Genomic DNA, 14,844 nt, shown 5'->3' with positions numbered 1-14,844 from the left:
GCAGACACGGGGAGAACGTGCAGACTCCGCACAGACAGTGACCCAGCGGGGAATCGAACCTGGGACCCTGGTGCTGTAAGGCAGAAATGCTAACCACTGTGCCACCGTTGCCGCCTTTGAATGAGCGGAATTGTTAGTCACTGCAAAATATGCCTGGTTGAATTGTTTCATGTGAATTCAGCCTCTCCGCTCCTGTCAAACGCAGAATACAAGCCAAGAACACGGAGATGATTGAGCCAGTTGGGCTGCTGAGAGAGGAAAGCAGGGTTGGCCTCTACGATTGATGACCCCTCGACACTAAAAGCTAAACCTACCTCCTTTTCTCAACAAACATCTCAGCATTTTCTGATTTACAGCTTTTGCTGATGTTGATCATAGAATCCCTACAGCGGAGAAGGAGGCCATTCGGCCCATCGAGTCTGCACCGACCCTACAATAGAGCACCCTACCTAGGCCCACTCTCCCACTCTATCCCCGTAACCCCATAACCCCGCCTAATCGTTGGACACTAAGGGGCAATTTAGCATGCCCAATCCACCTGACCTGCACATCTTTGGACTGTGGGAGGAAACCGGAGCGCCCGGAGGAAACCCACGCACACACGGGGAGAACGTGCAGACTCCACACAGGCAGTCACCCAAGGCCGGGAATTGAACCCGGGACCCTGGCGCTGTGAGGCAGCAGTGCTAACCACTGCGCCGCCGTGCCTCCCATTTCCATTGTGAAGCCATTATGAGAGATGGAGCCCTCGTGCCTCACAAGTCGAAGAAGGGGGCCGTTCAGCCCCTGGGGTCTGTTTCACCTCTCAGATAGATCATGGTTGATCATGCACCTCAGCCCTATCTACCTGCCTCAGTCCCATAGCCCTTAATGCCCTAACAAACAAAAACAGAATCTAGCGCTCTATCGATTGAATATTTTCACTGACCCTCCAATTGGGTTTTGGCTTTGAAGTTACAGCCCTTGTTAAAATGAATGGAGCCCCCCTTGATGCAGCGAACCCCCCCCCCCCCCCACCCCTCCCACGTCACAGGCCATCACTGATGAGGCTGGGGAAGGAAGGAGACCCAAAATGACGGAAGTCTTTCGAGGAAAACATTTAAAAAATAAAGATGAGCAATTTGTACCAATTGAGCTCGGTGACATCAGTTGTGAATTCAGCCGAAGGTCGCTTGACTGTTACTTCGATATAAGTGGCCTGTTTATTTTGTGATAATTACACCTCACTAAATGGGGATATCATGCAAGCGTCGATACGGCGATACGTTCGCTATGGGCATCGCGCAGTATGATTTCGCGCCAGACGTTTTAGTCTCACTATAAACATGACAGGAGGGCTCAGAATAATCGTTTTCCTGTTGGCTTTTTCGCCATCTTAGTGTGCGGCCCTCTTCAAAAGAAACGGGCCTCCGAGGGTAAAAGGTCCATCCAACTGCTTCGGTGAAGCAGGAGAACCGTCGCCCTCTTCCCCCAGCCGCGCCAACACCAAAACACGCTTCAGAAACTGTAGAACATACCAGTGAAGGCGGGATGTCTCCCCCTTGGCTAGAGTGGTGAAACGTGCCAACAAAGCCCACTGCAGTCTGTAAATGATGCCAACATCACTCACGTTTCCGCCACCCAACTTCTGTTTCAATGTGAACGCGTACTTTCGACAAAATAAAACCATCACCACTCAATCCTTGGCTCGCCAAAGTCTTCTCAAACTCAGGTACTTCAACAAAACAGAAATCGCACAATTGACAAAAGCGTAAACATTCCATTAAAAACCCCAGAAAAAAACAGTCAACCACACTCTTCCTCAAATATTGTACAGGTCTGCAGTCACGCTATATACAAGTTCCGTGAGAGAGAGAAAAAGAAAAATCCCACTAAAGATTTAATAATGGGTGGTGTGCTTGAATCTGCGAATGCTCGGGGCAAACCGTTGCCGTGGGGCCGTTTAGAGCAAAGGTCTTTGGGAAGCCAGTCCTGGTGCCTCAAGGGCCGAATGGGAATCGTTCCAGGGTTCAAGGCCTGGTATGTGGCGGAAGACCCCCAAGCATGGAAAGGCCTTGCCTCGTTCAGTCCATCGAATACCCCATACGTGGTTTTCTGTCAAGAATACGACCATTTCATTGCACCCTCCTTATCGACGATCTCCCCCTTTGTAAAATGATGAGATTTCCTGAGCTCTTTATGAAGCCTCCGTGCTTTGTGCCGAATAGCAACCCCCCTCCGCCCACCCTCATCCCCACCCCTAACTCTCACCCACCCACTGCGTTATTTCATTCCCACCCCCCCCCCCCTCCTGTCTCTTGAAGGAGTCCACCCATTGTGCAGTTCCTTAGCTTTTCATTGCTCTTCTGAGTCAGGAAGAACAAGAAGATCCAGCCACCATGTTAATAATGAAAAGCCATTCAATGCACACAGGCATTAGGCCATTTGTATATCTAAATAGTCAACTTACTGCCTCTGTTTGAAGGCCCCCTTCTAACTGATCTCCACATTAAAATTCACAGCTGTCATCCCTCCCCCCTGAACCTGGCCCTCCGCTCCTTTTGGTCCCATTCTCGCAGCTACAGCCCCCCCCCCCCCCGGCTTCTATTGACCACTTGGGCTGCCGATCTTCGATGGGACCCAGGAGCGGACAGCGGCCTCTGTGACCCCAACTGGGCACCAGGGTACAACTCAATTTGACGGTATCTTCTCGGACAGGACATTGTCTCATAGTTGGGGGGGGGTTGCGGGGTTGGGAAGAGCTTGGATGTCTGGGGGTTGACAGAGTTGCTTGACTGATCCTGGGATCGGTCGCCGGAAGGGTCCCAGGTATAGGCGGGGTTTTTGCTGCCCTGCCGTGGTGGGAGTGTGGTGGCGGGACTGGAAGACGGGCAGGGCTGAAAAATCCTGGAGAATCCCTTTCCAGTCCTCTTCGGATGTCTAGCGGGCCGACTTCCCGGCGGACGTCAATCAGTGAGGGAGTATCAGTTTCCCTTACCACCCACCCTCACCCCTGCACCCAACACCATCCACTCACCCTCTCCCCACCCCCAACACCATCCACCACCCCCAACCCCACACCCAACACCATCCACCCACCCTCTCCCCACCCCCAATACCATCCACCAGCCCCAACACCCAACATCATCCACCACCCCCAACACCCAACACCATCCACCACCCCCACCCCCACACCCAACACCATCCACCACCCCCACCCCCACCCCTACACCCAACACCATCCACCCACCCTCTCCCCAACCCCATCCGCCACCCCCACACCCAACACCATCCACCCACCCTCTCCCCACCCCCAACACCATCCACCAGCCCCAACACCCAACACCATCCACCACCCCCAACACCCAACACCATCCACCACCCCCACCCCCACACCCAACACCATCCACCACCCCCACCCCCACCCCTACACCCAACACCATCCACCCACCCTCTCCCCAACCCCATCTGCCACCCCCACACCCAACACCATCCACCCACCCTCTCCCCACCCCCAACACCATCCACCACCCCCACCCCCAACACCGTCCACCACCACCACCCCTACACCCAACACCATCCACCCACCCCCAACACCATCCACCCACCCTCTCCCCAACCCCCAACCCCATCCACCACCCCCACCCCCTCCCCCTCCAACACTATCCACTCACCCCAGCGCCATGGCTGGGAAGCAGAAATAGAGGCCATTCGACCCATCGTGTCTTATGCCAGTAAATTTAGCCATCCCCCCCCCTCCCCCCCACCCCCCCCCCCCCCGGTCCCACATCCCACCACCCCCCTCCCTCGTTCCCCTCCCCCTTCCCTTCCTCCATACTCCCAACCCCATAAGGCAGCTCCGGCTACAAGATCCCCAAAGCCAGCGCAAACTGGAGATCGAACCAGCAGCCTCCTCGGTCTGGCCGGAGGCTAACCTCTGCCAATATATCACAGAATCGGAGTACGGCTACAGTATTTGCGAGGATAAGCTGTACCTTTGGCTAAACGTAAGTGGCCTGGGTGGTTCAGATGCCCATTAGCCAGTGGGGGGGGGGGGGGTGATGAAGGACCCTCTACAAACTCTGACCAATGAAGAGATTGCTCACAGCACTATCACAATAACAAATAACATCTTGTTGACACCTTTTAGAGTAAAAATGTGCATTGAACTCTTCAGAGTATTAAATTACTTCAGCTCAGGACCACATTTGACTTCTTCGCTGTCAGTACTGTGCTCGTATTCTGGGATTCTTTAAAATTCATCACAGTGTGGGCAAATCATCCATGTAAAAAATACAAGATGACAGGAGTTAAATGGTGTCAATGTACAGCTGGTAAAGGACGATCACAGCGTAGTCAAAGGCTCCCCATCCACGACAACTTTAGCAGTCCTTAACCATTAACCCTTCCCAGCAGGCTCCCATCTAACCAGCTTCTTAGATCCTTAATACATTGCAGTGTGCTTAGGGAGTTACTGGTCAGTCAGGTCAAGGTTCACCTTCTATTAGCATAATTCATTCAATGTTTTAACATCATTCGTTACGCTTGGACATCTGCTATAGTTGGGAGTGATGGGACGCCTTTTAACTGAGGGGAGAGATGAAATGCTGCGATGGCGTGTTATTGAATGTCCACTCCCAGGCGGGGAAGAGTCACAAAGTGGTCTTTCCCATCTGGCAATGGACATCGCCATAACTCCACCGCACAGCAACACTCTGCTAATTCCTGATCAGAAGTATCAAATATTACTAGATTGTAGTGCAAAAATCCCGTTTCATTCCAACTGCAATGAAATTTCACCTCACGAGGCACTGGTGCAGTGATGCTATCGTCTACACCCATGGGATGAAAAGAGATCATTGTCATGCTAGCTGACAGCTAGCAGTACTCTTTCGCTGAAAGACCTGTGAGTATGTAGCAAGTGATCATTTAATTAGGCGTCATTGCATCCCCTTCCTGCCTGGCATTCTTTGTTGAGCAGTAATATTATTATTCACCTCACTGGAATAAAATTGTTTCCCCCATGTTGCTAAATAGAAGCTGCAGCTGGATTGAGGATTTCTTCTTATCCATAGGCCTGTCTATCACAGTGGTCATAGTTACGGTTTTCATTCAATAGCCATACACCTTTAACGACCATCTTTGACAATCTTTAAGGACTTAAAGATCTCTGGCTTTTTGAATCACGATGCCACTGTCACTGTGACATTGCTGTGACATCACTGCTGCTGTGGCATCACTGTCACGGTGACATCGCTGTGACATCACTGTCACGGTTATGGCTCTATCGCTGTGACATCACTGCCACTGTAACATCACTGCCACTGTGCCATCACTATCACTGTGACATCACTGTCACTGTGACATCACTATCAGTGTGACATTACTATCAGTGTGACATCACTGTCACTGTGACATCACTGCTGCTGTGACATCACTGCTGATGTGACATCACTGTCACTGCAACATCACTGTCACTGTAACATTGTCACTGTAACATCACTGCTGCTGTGACAGCGATGCCACTTTCACTATGACATCACTGTCATTGTGACATCAGTCACTGAGACATCACTGTCACTGTGACATCACTGCCACTGCAACATCACTGTGATATCACTGTTGCTGTGACATCACTGTCACTGTGACATCACTGTCACTGTGACATCGCTGTCACTGTGACATCACTGCCACTGCGACATCACTGTGTAAACACTGTTGCTGTGACATCACTGTCACTGTGACATCGCTGTCACTGACATCACTGCCACTGTGACATCACTGTGACATCATTGATGATGTGACATCACTATCACAGTGATATGACTGTTACTGTGGCATCACTGCCACTGTGACGTCGCTGTCACTGTGATGTCACTATGATATCACTGCCAATGTGATGTTACTGGGATGTCACTGTTGCTGTGATGTCACTATCACTGTGATGTCACTGTCAATATGAAGTCATAGCCTATCACTATTGTGACGAGCTGACAATGTCATAACACACTGTGCTTGTACAGTCACTCCAAGGATATCCCTGAATGTACACACACATTTACACACAAATGTACATTCACACTCACACCACCAATCTGAGATCACTTTTACTAGAACCCATGTCCACTCATGCAACAGTGATTGCAGCTGGTGTTTACCCAGAACCCTGGAGAGGCATTCAGAATGAAGCTGTTTGGAGTCTTCAGTGATGAGTGTGTTAATACAGGTTTTAACTGTACAGTATTGGCCCAATATTAATATTCACCATATTAATCATCACCCCCTAACAATGATGCTTCACCTGATGTAACTTGATACAAATGACATGCAGTGAGAATTTTGCCATGTTGTAATGGACCGGACTCAATGTTCATCACGGAATCCAATTCACTCCCGTAATAACAATGTGCCATGATGCGTGTATGAAGATCCAAAACATAAAAAATAGAAAACAGTGGGTCCATCTGGAACGCCAGTATGTCGTGCATACCAGGACCTCCTTAACAACACCCAAACCAGGAGCGAGTCCATCCTCAGACATCTGACTCAATGCTGGACAGTTTCTCGTATACGTGCCCATTGCTGGACCCGTTGAATGCCCTGGGAGTCTTGTTATTTGCCACACACACTGTCGGCTGGCTTCCTGTGCATATTTCCTTCTGAAACCTGGCGGGCATGGCGTTGAGCACGGATGAGGCTGTCTTGGCCGAAGGGTGGAAATCGAAGCGCGTTTTGGAGATGGCCGGATGCTTGAAGAAGTGCGACTTGCTGCCATGCAGCAAGCACTGGTCGTCACCGAAGGTGGGGATGAAGGGGTTCTGAGTGACCCGGTCGGGGTAGAGGGATTTGCTCAATGTGTAGCGGCTGAGGTTGTGCCGCTCCGGGGCGGGGGGCTTGCTGATGAAGACTGGTTCTGCCTGTGCTTCAAACATGTGCGCGTAGGGGCTTCCCTCCAGGAAGCGGTCTTTCTCCTTGAGGCTCACGCTCCGCGGGGTGATCGCCACGTTATCTTCTTTCTGCATCTCGACAAACGTGTCGTAGGAGTGCTGCCGCCGCAACTTGTTCCGGTTGCGCCTCTGCAGTTTGGTGGAGTCGGTCGGGCTCTGGTGGTACTTGGTGACACCGACCCCAGGGGGGAGAGGCTGGTCCACGTCTTGCAGTGAGTTGTCCTCGCTGATGTCGTACAACGTGGCTGTTTTCTTGCAAGTCTCGCACCAAAGGCAGGCGGCCCTGTTGGCGTTCTGCCCCCCATAGTTGTGGAGCTTGGAGGGGCAGTTGTGGCAGTAGTTCTCGGGCTGGTGCTCGCTCCACTCGGGCATGCCCACGTTCTTGTCCCACAGGCCCACGGTGGAGGCGTGCAGGTTGCTCTTGCGCTCGCCCGCCCCGAACTCGCCGACGTGGACGTGGTGCGGCCTGTTCAGGCGAGAGCCGGACGGGTCGTGCTTCGTAAAGTCATCGTTGTGGCTCTTGTAGAGGTCTGTCAGGTCCACGTGCTCCCAGTGGGACACGTTGTCCTTGCAGCGAAACTGGTCGTGGTAGAAATCCCGGAGCTTGTCCTTGTTGAAGAAACGTGCCTTCCTGTCCGAGGTGTGGGCCTTCCGTCGGTAGGCGAGCTCAATTTCATCAAATTCCTTCCGGGACTTGGCTGAGGCCGGCCTCTTCTTCAGGCTGTCTTTATACTGCTTACGGCGCTTGGTGTTGCCTATGTTGCCATAGGTAACCGTGTGGGTTGATATGTCCGACACGTCAGATCGAATCAGGTCATCGTGGGCGTAGCGGTCATTTTTGAACAGGTACTTGTGGTTCTCGTAGCTATCGCTAAGGTGGCCTTGTGCATGTTTCAGGGGCAAACCAATTTCAAAGGGCTTCCTCGACAATGGCCTGCCTTGAGTCCCAAACATCGCATTGTCGCACTCGTACGGGATGTCCAAGGAGCTGGTGCTGGCGATACTGTGCGGGCGGTGATGATGGTAATGGTCCTGGTAGATGCTGTTGGTGTCCTTGGCGTGGAGGTTGCCAAATGTCCTCTCCACCTCGCTGATGTAGTCGCTGAAGAGGTTGTCATCGGGCTGGTAGGACTTGCAGTCGGAGTGAGTGAAGCTCCGGCGGTGCTCAGGGACGTCGAAGACGGACGGGTCGCGGCCGATGAAGTCAAGGGCGCTCTGGGGAGAGCCGAAGTGCGTGCCGTTGACCCCGGTGAGGTTAGCCATGCTCTTCGCCGTCCTCAGCAGCCGCATGATGTTGGAATGGGTGTCGTTCACAGTGGCGGTGGGGGATTCCATGCAAGACTTGTTATCCTCGATGGGGACACCATGAATGCAGCTATATATACCCTGAAACAAAGCACAAAAAAAAATAAGGAGTAGCTCAGGGGGTGTGCAGAACACTAACACTCAAAGAGGTTAAACTAAAATGTTATTGAAATGGCCGTTAGCTCACTTATAGTGTCGGTCCAATTATGTAGAATTACATTGAGTAGGCAGTACAGAAATAGTCAATTCATTGGTCTATCAGGGCTCCTTACAAGACTCCTCCCTCCCACACTTACATTATTCTACCACTATCCTTCGCTCCCTTTCTCCCTCATGTGCTGATCTCTCTTCCACTTAAAAGCATTGATTTCATTGCCCTCAACTAAACCAAGTCGGAGATTCGAACCACCCTCGGGATAAAAAAAATTCTCCTGATTTGCAATTGAATTTTGACCATAAGACCGTAACATGTAGGAACAGGAATTATCCATTCGGCCCATCGAGTCTGCTGCGCCATACAATGAGATCATGACTGATCTGATATGATAACCTCAACCCCACTTTTCCCCCTTATCCCTCTTATATCCTCGATTCCTCACATTAAAAATCTGTCCAGAACATACTCAACAATCCAGGCTCTACAGCTCTCTGCGGTAAAGAATTCTACAGATCCACTCCCCTCTGAGACAAGAAATTCTTCCTCATCTCTGTCTGAAATGGGCGATCTCTTACTCTGAGATTGTGCCCTCTGATCCTAGACTCTCCCACAAGGGGAAACAACCTCTCAGCATCGACCCTGTCAAACCCCCTGAAAATCCGACATGTCTCAATAAGGTCGCCTCTCACTCTTATAAACTCCATTGAGTACAGGCCCAACCCACTCGACCCCTCCTCATAAGAAAATCCCTCCATACCCAGGATCAGCCTAGTGAACCTTCTCTGGACTGCCTCCAATGCTGGGATGTCTTCCCTTAAGACTGTTCACAGTATTCCAGTTGCAGTCTAACTAGTGCCTTGTACGGTTTTAGCAAGACATCCCTAAATTTATCCTCAATTCCATTTGAAATAAAGGCCAAAATTCCATTTGCCTTTGCTGAACTTGCAAGCTCTCTGACCGATATGGCCCCTAGCTTAGGATTAGGTCCTGTGGCGAGCACCCCTACCACTGAGCCAGAGATCACGGGAGGGTGTGTCCTTAACGTGACCAAACAGTTCGATGGTCAGCCTTTAAGTCCTTTCAATATGCAGGTGGTAAGAGTGGGAATACTTCTTGGTCAGAAGGCTGAAACAACCCACTCCCACAGCGGCTCTTTCCCAAACGAAATCATGATCTGATCCAATGGAAATCCATGGTTTCCAATGTTATCTCAGAGCATGGTGATGTGTTATGTTCTCTGGGATAACACAGGCTGCAACTCGATGCAGCTTTGACCAAATGATACTCCAGACTTTGAAGTTAGTTCAATGTGATTTATTGAACCATCAGCACAGTTCTCTATGAGCTCGACTCTCCTGCTAATCTTGCTACAGTAACTCAGTCTAACTAACCAGTCTGCTCTAAGCCACGTGGTGGGTGTGATGCTTCTGATCTGCCCCTGTCCTTCTCTCTAAGTGTCGCCTGTGGAAAGAGACAGAGCATGTGTGCCCTGTCCTTATATATGGGTTGCCCCCTTGTGGTAGTGTCACCTCTGGGTGTCTTGACTGCCCATTGGTCGTGTCCTATTCTATGTGTTCATTAGCTGTATGTCATGACATCTCCGGTGCTCCCTCTAGTGTTTACTTAGTTGTAGTGTATTTACATTAACCCCTTGTGTATATACAGTGATGCATATCACCACACACGGAACCTGAAGATGGAGGAGTTTCAGATCCCTCCCCCCATGAATCAAAAGCTTTCCCTATCTGTTATAACCTGCCGAGATCCTATTAGTTAGGGACAATTGGTTACCCCATGTTCCTTGAGGAAGATGAGCTCCCCCAATGAGCGGGAGAGGTGGGGAGGGGGGGGGGGGCAATCATTAGCAGTGCAGTTGTAGAAATAGAGCTGGCAAGCGTGGTACCGGCTAGAGAAGGTACCTGTAGTGAACTGCTGGTACCGTGTACATATTGTTGTAAATAAAGTTACTTTCTGTTTCACTCTACAAATCCGTGCTGGATTCTTCGTGGCCCTCACAAAATGATCAAACCAGCTCATAATTTTAAAGGTGTCTATGAGATCCGTCTCTGACCTCCCCTTTTACAGAATAAAACAGTCCCCTCCTTCCTCTCAAACTGCTACCGGCTACAGATCTGGGCCAGGAACCAGTGTGGAGTTATCCTGCTGAAGCCACATCACCCCCAATGCTCAGGCAAAGTGGAGACGCTGGGAGAATTTTAAAACTTGCCTCGCACCCGTTCTAATTTTACTGGAGACAGTGGATAGCTGGATGGCTTTTGGTGTCCTCATCTGAGGCATTGCGCATTGTCAGAATGAAGTGGTGCGCCATTATACCTATGACGTCACTCATGCGTCCTTTTGCAGACTTGAGGTTTGTGACCAGCTACAGAGCTTGGCGTGATGCTCGTTTTGTTATGCTCTTGATGTAGCACAAGCTGCTTCCTTGATGTGCACTCCGACAAAGGAAGGTTCAGACTTGGAGATAGCTTCAACACATTTATTACTGTTAATGATTCTCCTACTTGGATTCAACTCTCCTGTTAATCCTGCTATAGCTACTCAGACTGACGAACCAGTCTGCTACAATCCACGTGGTGGGTGTGATGTGTTTCAATCAATCCTATGTACTCACTAAGTATCTCCACTGGAAAGAGGAAGATTATGTGTACTGTGTCCTTTTATATGGGTTGGTGTAATGCCCTCCTGTGGTAGTGTCACCTCTGTGTGTATCGTGACTGCCCATTGGGCGTGTCCTATCTTACTGACCTATTGGTTGAATGTCTGTGTGTCATGTCTCTGGTGATCCCTCTAGTGTCTATCTAGTCTACGTGTATTTACATTAACCCCTTGTGTATTTACAATGATGCATATCACCACACTCATGGAATTTTTTTTTCTTATTTTTCTCCTATACTTAGAGTACCCAATTAATTCTTTCCAACTAAGGGGCAATTTAGCGCGGCCAATCCACCTAGCCTACACATCTTTGGGTTGTGGGGGCGAAACCCATGCAAACACGGGGAGAATGTGCAAACTCCACACGGACAGTGACCCAGAGCTGGAATCGACCCCGGGTCCTCGGCGCCGTGAGGCAGCAGTTCTAACCACTGCGCCACCGCACTGCCCCTGAAACATATGGAAATGTTACTTGCTCCATATCAGCAAAGCTGAGCTCCGGTGGTGGGCCTCGAATGTCGCAGTGCATCAAGTTCACTGCACTGGACACAAAGCAAATCCCGCCATGTAAGCATTGCGCAGGTCAAGGAGACACAGCCTGAGTGAGAGAGATACAGACCAAGTGAGAATTTGGTAATTTGGTGCAGTGAGCTAACCAGGAAAGGTAAGTGGTTAATCTAATTTTGCTGTTTTTCAGTTAAAAGTGCAGTGTAGATTAGTGTCTGATTGGCTGAAGCTGCCCCCACCCTAATTGCTGAGAGGCAGTTATCTGGCAGTCACCTGAGGCCTGTTAAGGGGCACAAAGGTACACATTGTATTCTTCTCTTTGAAGTTTTAGTGTGAGTCATCCTAAAGTCTGTATAAAAGACAGACAGAAAGCGCACATTAGTAAGCATTGTGCTGGTCAAGGAGACACAGCCTGAGTGAGTGAGACACAGACAGAGTGGGAATTTGGTAATTTGGTGCAGCGAGGTAATTCGGTGAAGAGTGGGAGAAGGTGCTTTTTCCCGACTGTTTTGTTCTCTCTCTTTCTACGGGCCTAATTTCGGGAGCCGTTTGGAGGAGGAGGAGCAGTCTCTGTGAGTATAAAAACCTAACGGTAACTTCCTGTTTTCCAGTTTTTCCCCCCAAAAGTGACGTCAGAGGGAAGCTGTGATCTGATTGGTTGATATCAAATCTGCCCCAAATTTAAAAAAAAAAACACTTAAATTAAACTAATTAATTAATTAGTGATGGCTGGTCAGGTGATGTGCTTGAGCTGCTTGATGTGGGAGCTGGCAGATCCCATTGCGAGCTGCAGCGACCACATCTGCAGTAAGTGTTGGCTGCTCGAAGAGCTCCGGCTCAGAGTTGATGAGCTGGAGTCTGAGCTTCAAACACTGAGGCACATCCGGGAGGGGGAGACTTACCTGGACACTGTGTTTCAGGAGGCAGTCACACCTGTCAGAGTAAGTAGTTTAAATCCTGCCAGTGACCAGGGACAGCAGGGTGTGACTGCAAGTCAGGCAGGTAAAGGGAACCAGCAGTCAGGAACTCAGGAGCCTCAGCCCTTGACTCTGTCCAACAGGTATGAGGCACTTGCTCCCTGTGTGGATGGCGAACAGGGCTGCAGGAAGGATGAGTCAGCTGACCAAGGCACCATGGTTCAGCAGGCCATTCAAGGGGAGGGAGTAAATAGGCAAGTTGTAGTTGTAGGGGATTCTATTATCAGGGGGATAGATAGTATCCTTTGTGAGCAGGATAAAGAGTCTCGCATGGTATGTTGCCTGCCCGGTGCTAGGGTGCGGGACATCTCTGACCGGCTTGAAAGGATACTGGAGAAGGAGGGTGAGGATCCAGTTGTTGTGGTCCATGTCGGTACCAACAACATAGGCAAGTCTAGGAAAGAGGACCTGTTTAGAGATTATAAAGAGCTAGGATTCAAATTAAAAAACAGGTCCTCAAGGGTCATAATCTCCGGATTACTGCCCGAGCCACGTGCAAATTGGCATAGGGAGGCAAGAATAAGGGAAGTTAACACGTGGCTGAAAGAGTGGTGTGGGAAAGAGGGGTTCCTTGTCATGGGACACTGGCATCAGTTTAGGGACAGGGGGGACCTATACCGTTGGGATGGTCTCCACCTGAACCGAGCTGGGACCAGTGTTCTGGCGAAAAGAGTAAATAGGGTGGTCAATAGGACTTTAAACTAAAGATTGGGGGGGAAGGGAAAGTCAGGGAACCAAGAGGTGAAGTAATCAGTGGGAAGCGTAGCTGCTTAGGAATACAAAAAAGCACGAAAAGACAAAACTCAGGAGAGGTTACGATAGTCCCCATCCCACAAAATATGACACAGTGTATGGAAAGGCTCAGTAAACCAAGGTCCACCACACTAAGAAAACAAAAAGGGACGGTCAATAGAGAATTAAAGGTGCTATATTTAAATGCGCGCAGTGTACGGAACAAGGTAGATGAGCTTGTGGCCCAGATTGTGACAGGCAGGTATGATGTGGTAGGCATCACAGAGACATGGTTGCAGGGGGTTCAGGACTGGCATTTAAACATCCAGGGATTCACAACCTATCGAAAAGACAGAGAGGTGGGCAGAGGGGGCGGGGTTGCCTTGTTAATTAGGAATGAAATTAAATCAATAGCACTAAACGACATAGGGTCAGATGATGTGGAGTCTGTGTGGGTAGAGTTGAGGAACCACAAAGGCAAAAAAACCATAATGGGAGTTATGTACAGGCCTCCTAACAGTGGTCAGGACCGGGGGCACAAAATGCACCACGAAATAGAAAGTGCATGTCAGAAAGGCAAGGTCACAGTGATCATGGGGGACTTCAATATGCAGGTGGACTGGGTAAATAATGCTGCCAGTGGACCCAAGGAAAGGGAATTCATTGAAGGTTTTCAGGAGGGCTTTTTGGAACAGCTTGTGGTGGAGCCCACGAGGGAACAGGCCATTCTGGACTTAGTGTTATGTAATGAGCCAGACTTGATTAAAGATCTTAAAGTAAGGGAACACTTAGGAGGCAGTGATCATAATATGGTAGAATTCAATCTCCAATTTGAAAGAAAGAAGGTAGAATCAGATGTAAAAGTGTTACAGTTAAATAAAGGTAACTACAGGGGCATGAGGGAGGAACTGACGAAAATCTACTGGGAGCAGAGCCTAGTGGGAAAGACAGCAGAACAGCAATGGCAGGAGTTTCTGGGAGTAATTGAGGACACAGTACAGAGGTTCATCCCAAAGAAAATAAAGGTTATCAGAGGGGGGATTAGGCAGCCATGGCTGACAAAGGAAGTTAGGGAATGCATCAAAGCAAAAGAGAAAGCCTATAATGTGGCAAAGAGTAGTGGGAAGTCAGAAGATTGGGAAGGCTACAAAAACAAACAAAGGATAACAAAGAGAGAAATAAGGAACGAGAGGATCAAATATGAAGGTAGGCTAGCCAGTAACATTAGGAATGATAGTAAAAGTTTCTTTAAATACATTAAAAACAAACGGGAGGCAAAAGTTGACATTGGGCCGCTCCAAAATGACGCTGGTAATTTTGTGATGGGAGACAAGGAAATAGCTGAGGAACTAAATAAGTACTTTGCGTCAGTCTTCACAGTAGAAGACATGACTAATATCCCAACAATTCCGGAGAGTCAGGGGGAAGAGTTGAAAATGGTAGCCATCACAAAGGAGAAAGTGCTAGAGAAACTAAGAGGTCTAAAAATTGATAAATCTCCGGGCCCAGATGGGCTACAGCCTAGAGTTCTAAAGGAGATAGCTGAAGAAATAGTGGAGGCGTT

At 49.5% G+C, this 14,844-nt stretch overlaps 1 protein-coding gene across 1 annotated transcript in view; it reads right to left on the bottom strand.

Moving 5' to 3' along the window:
* Window positions 1-3,816: 3,816 nt before the first annotated feature.
* Window positions 3,817-14,844, bottom strand: part of LOC140403898 (glutamate receptor ionotropic, NMDA 2B-like) — a 427,700-nt gene continuing 416,672 nt past the window's right edge. The window contains exon 11 of the mRNA XM_072492121.1: window positions 3,817-8,312. Coding sequence (XP_072348222.1) covers window positions 6,513-8,312 — 1,800 coding nt within the window. The 3' untranslated portion in view covers window positions 3,817-6,512. The remainder of the gene's footprint in view (window positions 8,313-14,844) is intronic.

Source organism: Scyliorhinus torazame, chromosome 29, assembly GCF_047496885.1.
Source record: "Scyliorhinus torazame isolate Kashiwa2021f chromosome 29, sScyTor2.1, whole genome shotgun sequence".
NCBI classification, from domain to species: domain Eukaryota; kingdom Metazoa; phylum Chordata; class Chondrichthyes; order Carcharhiniformes; family Scyliorhinidae; genus Scyliorhinus; species Scyliorhinus torazame.
Note: the sequence above shows the minus strand (reverse complement) of the source record. Positions and strands in the feature narration are given on the sequence as shown.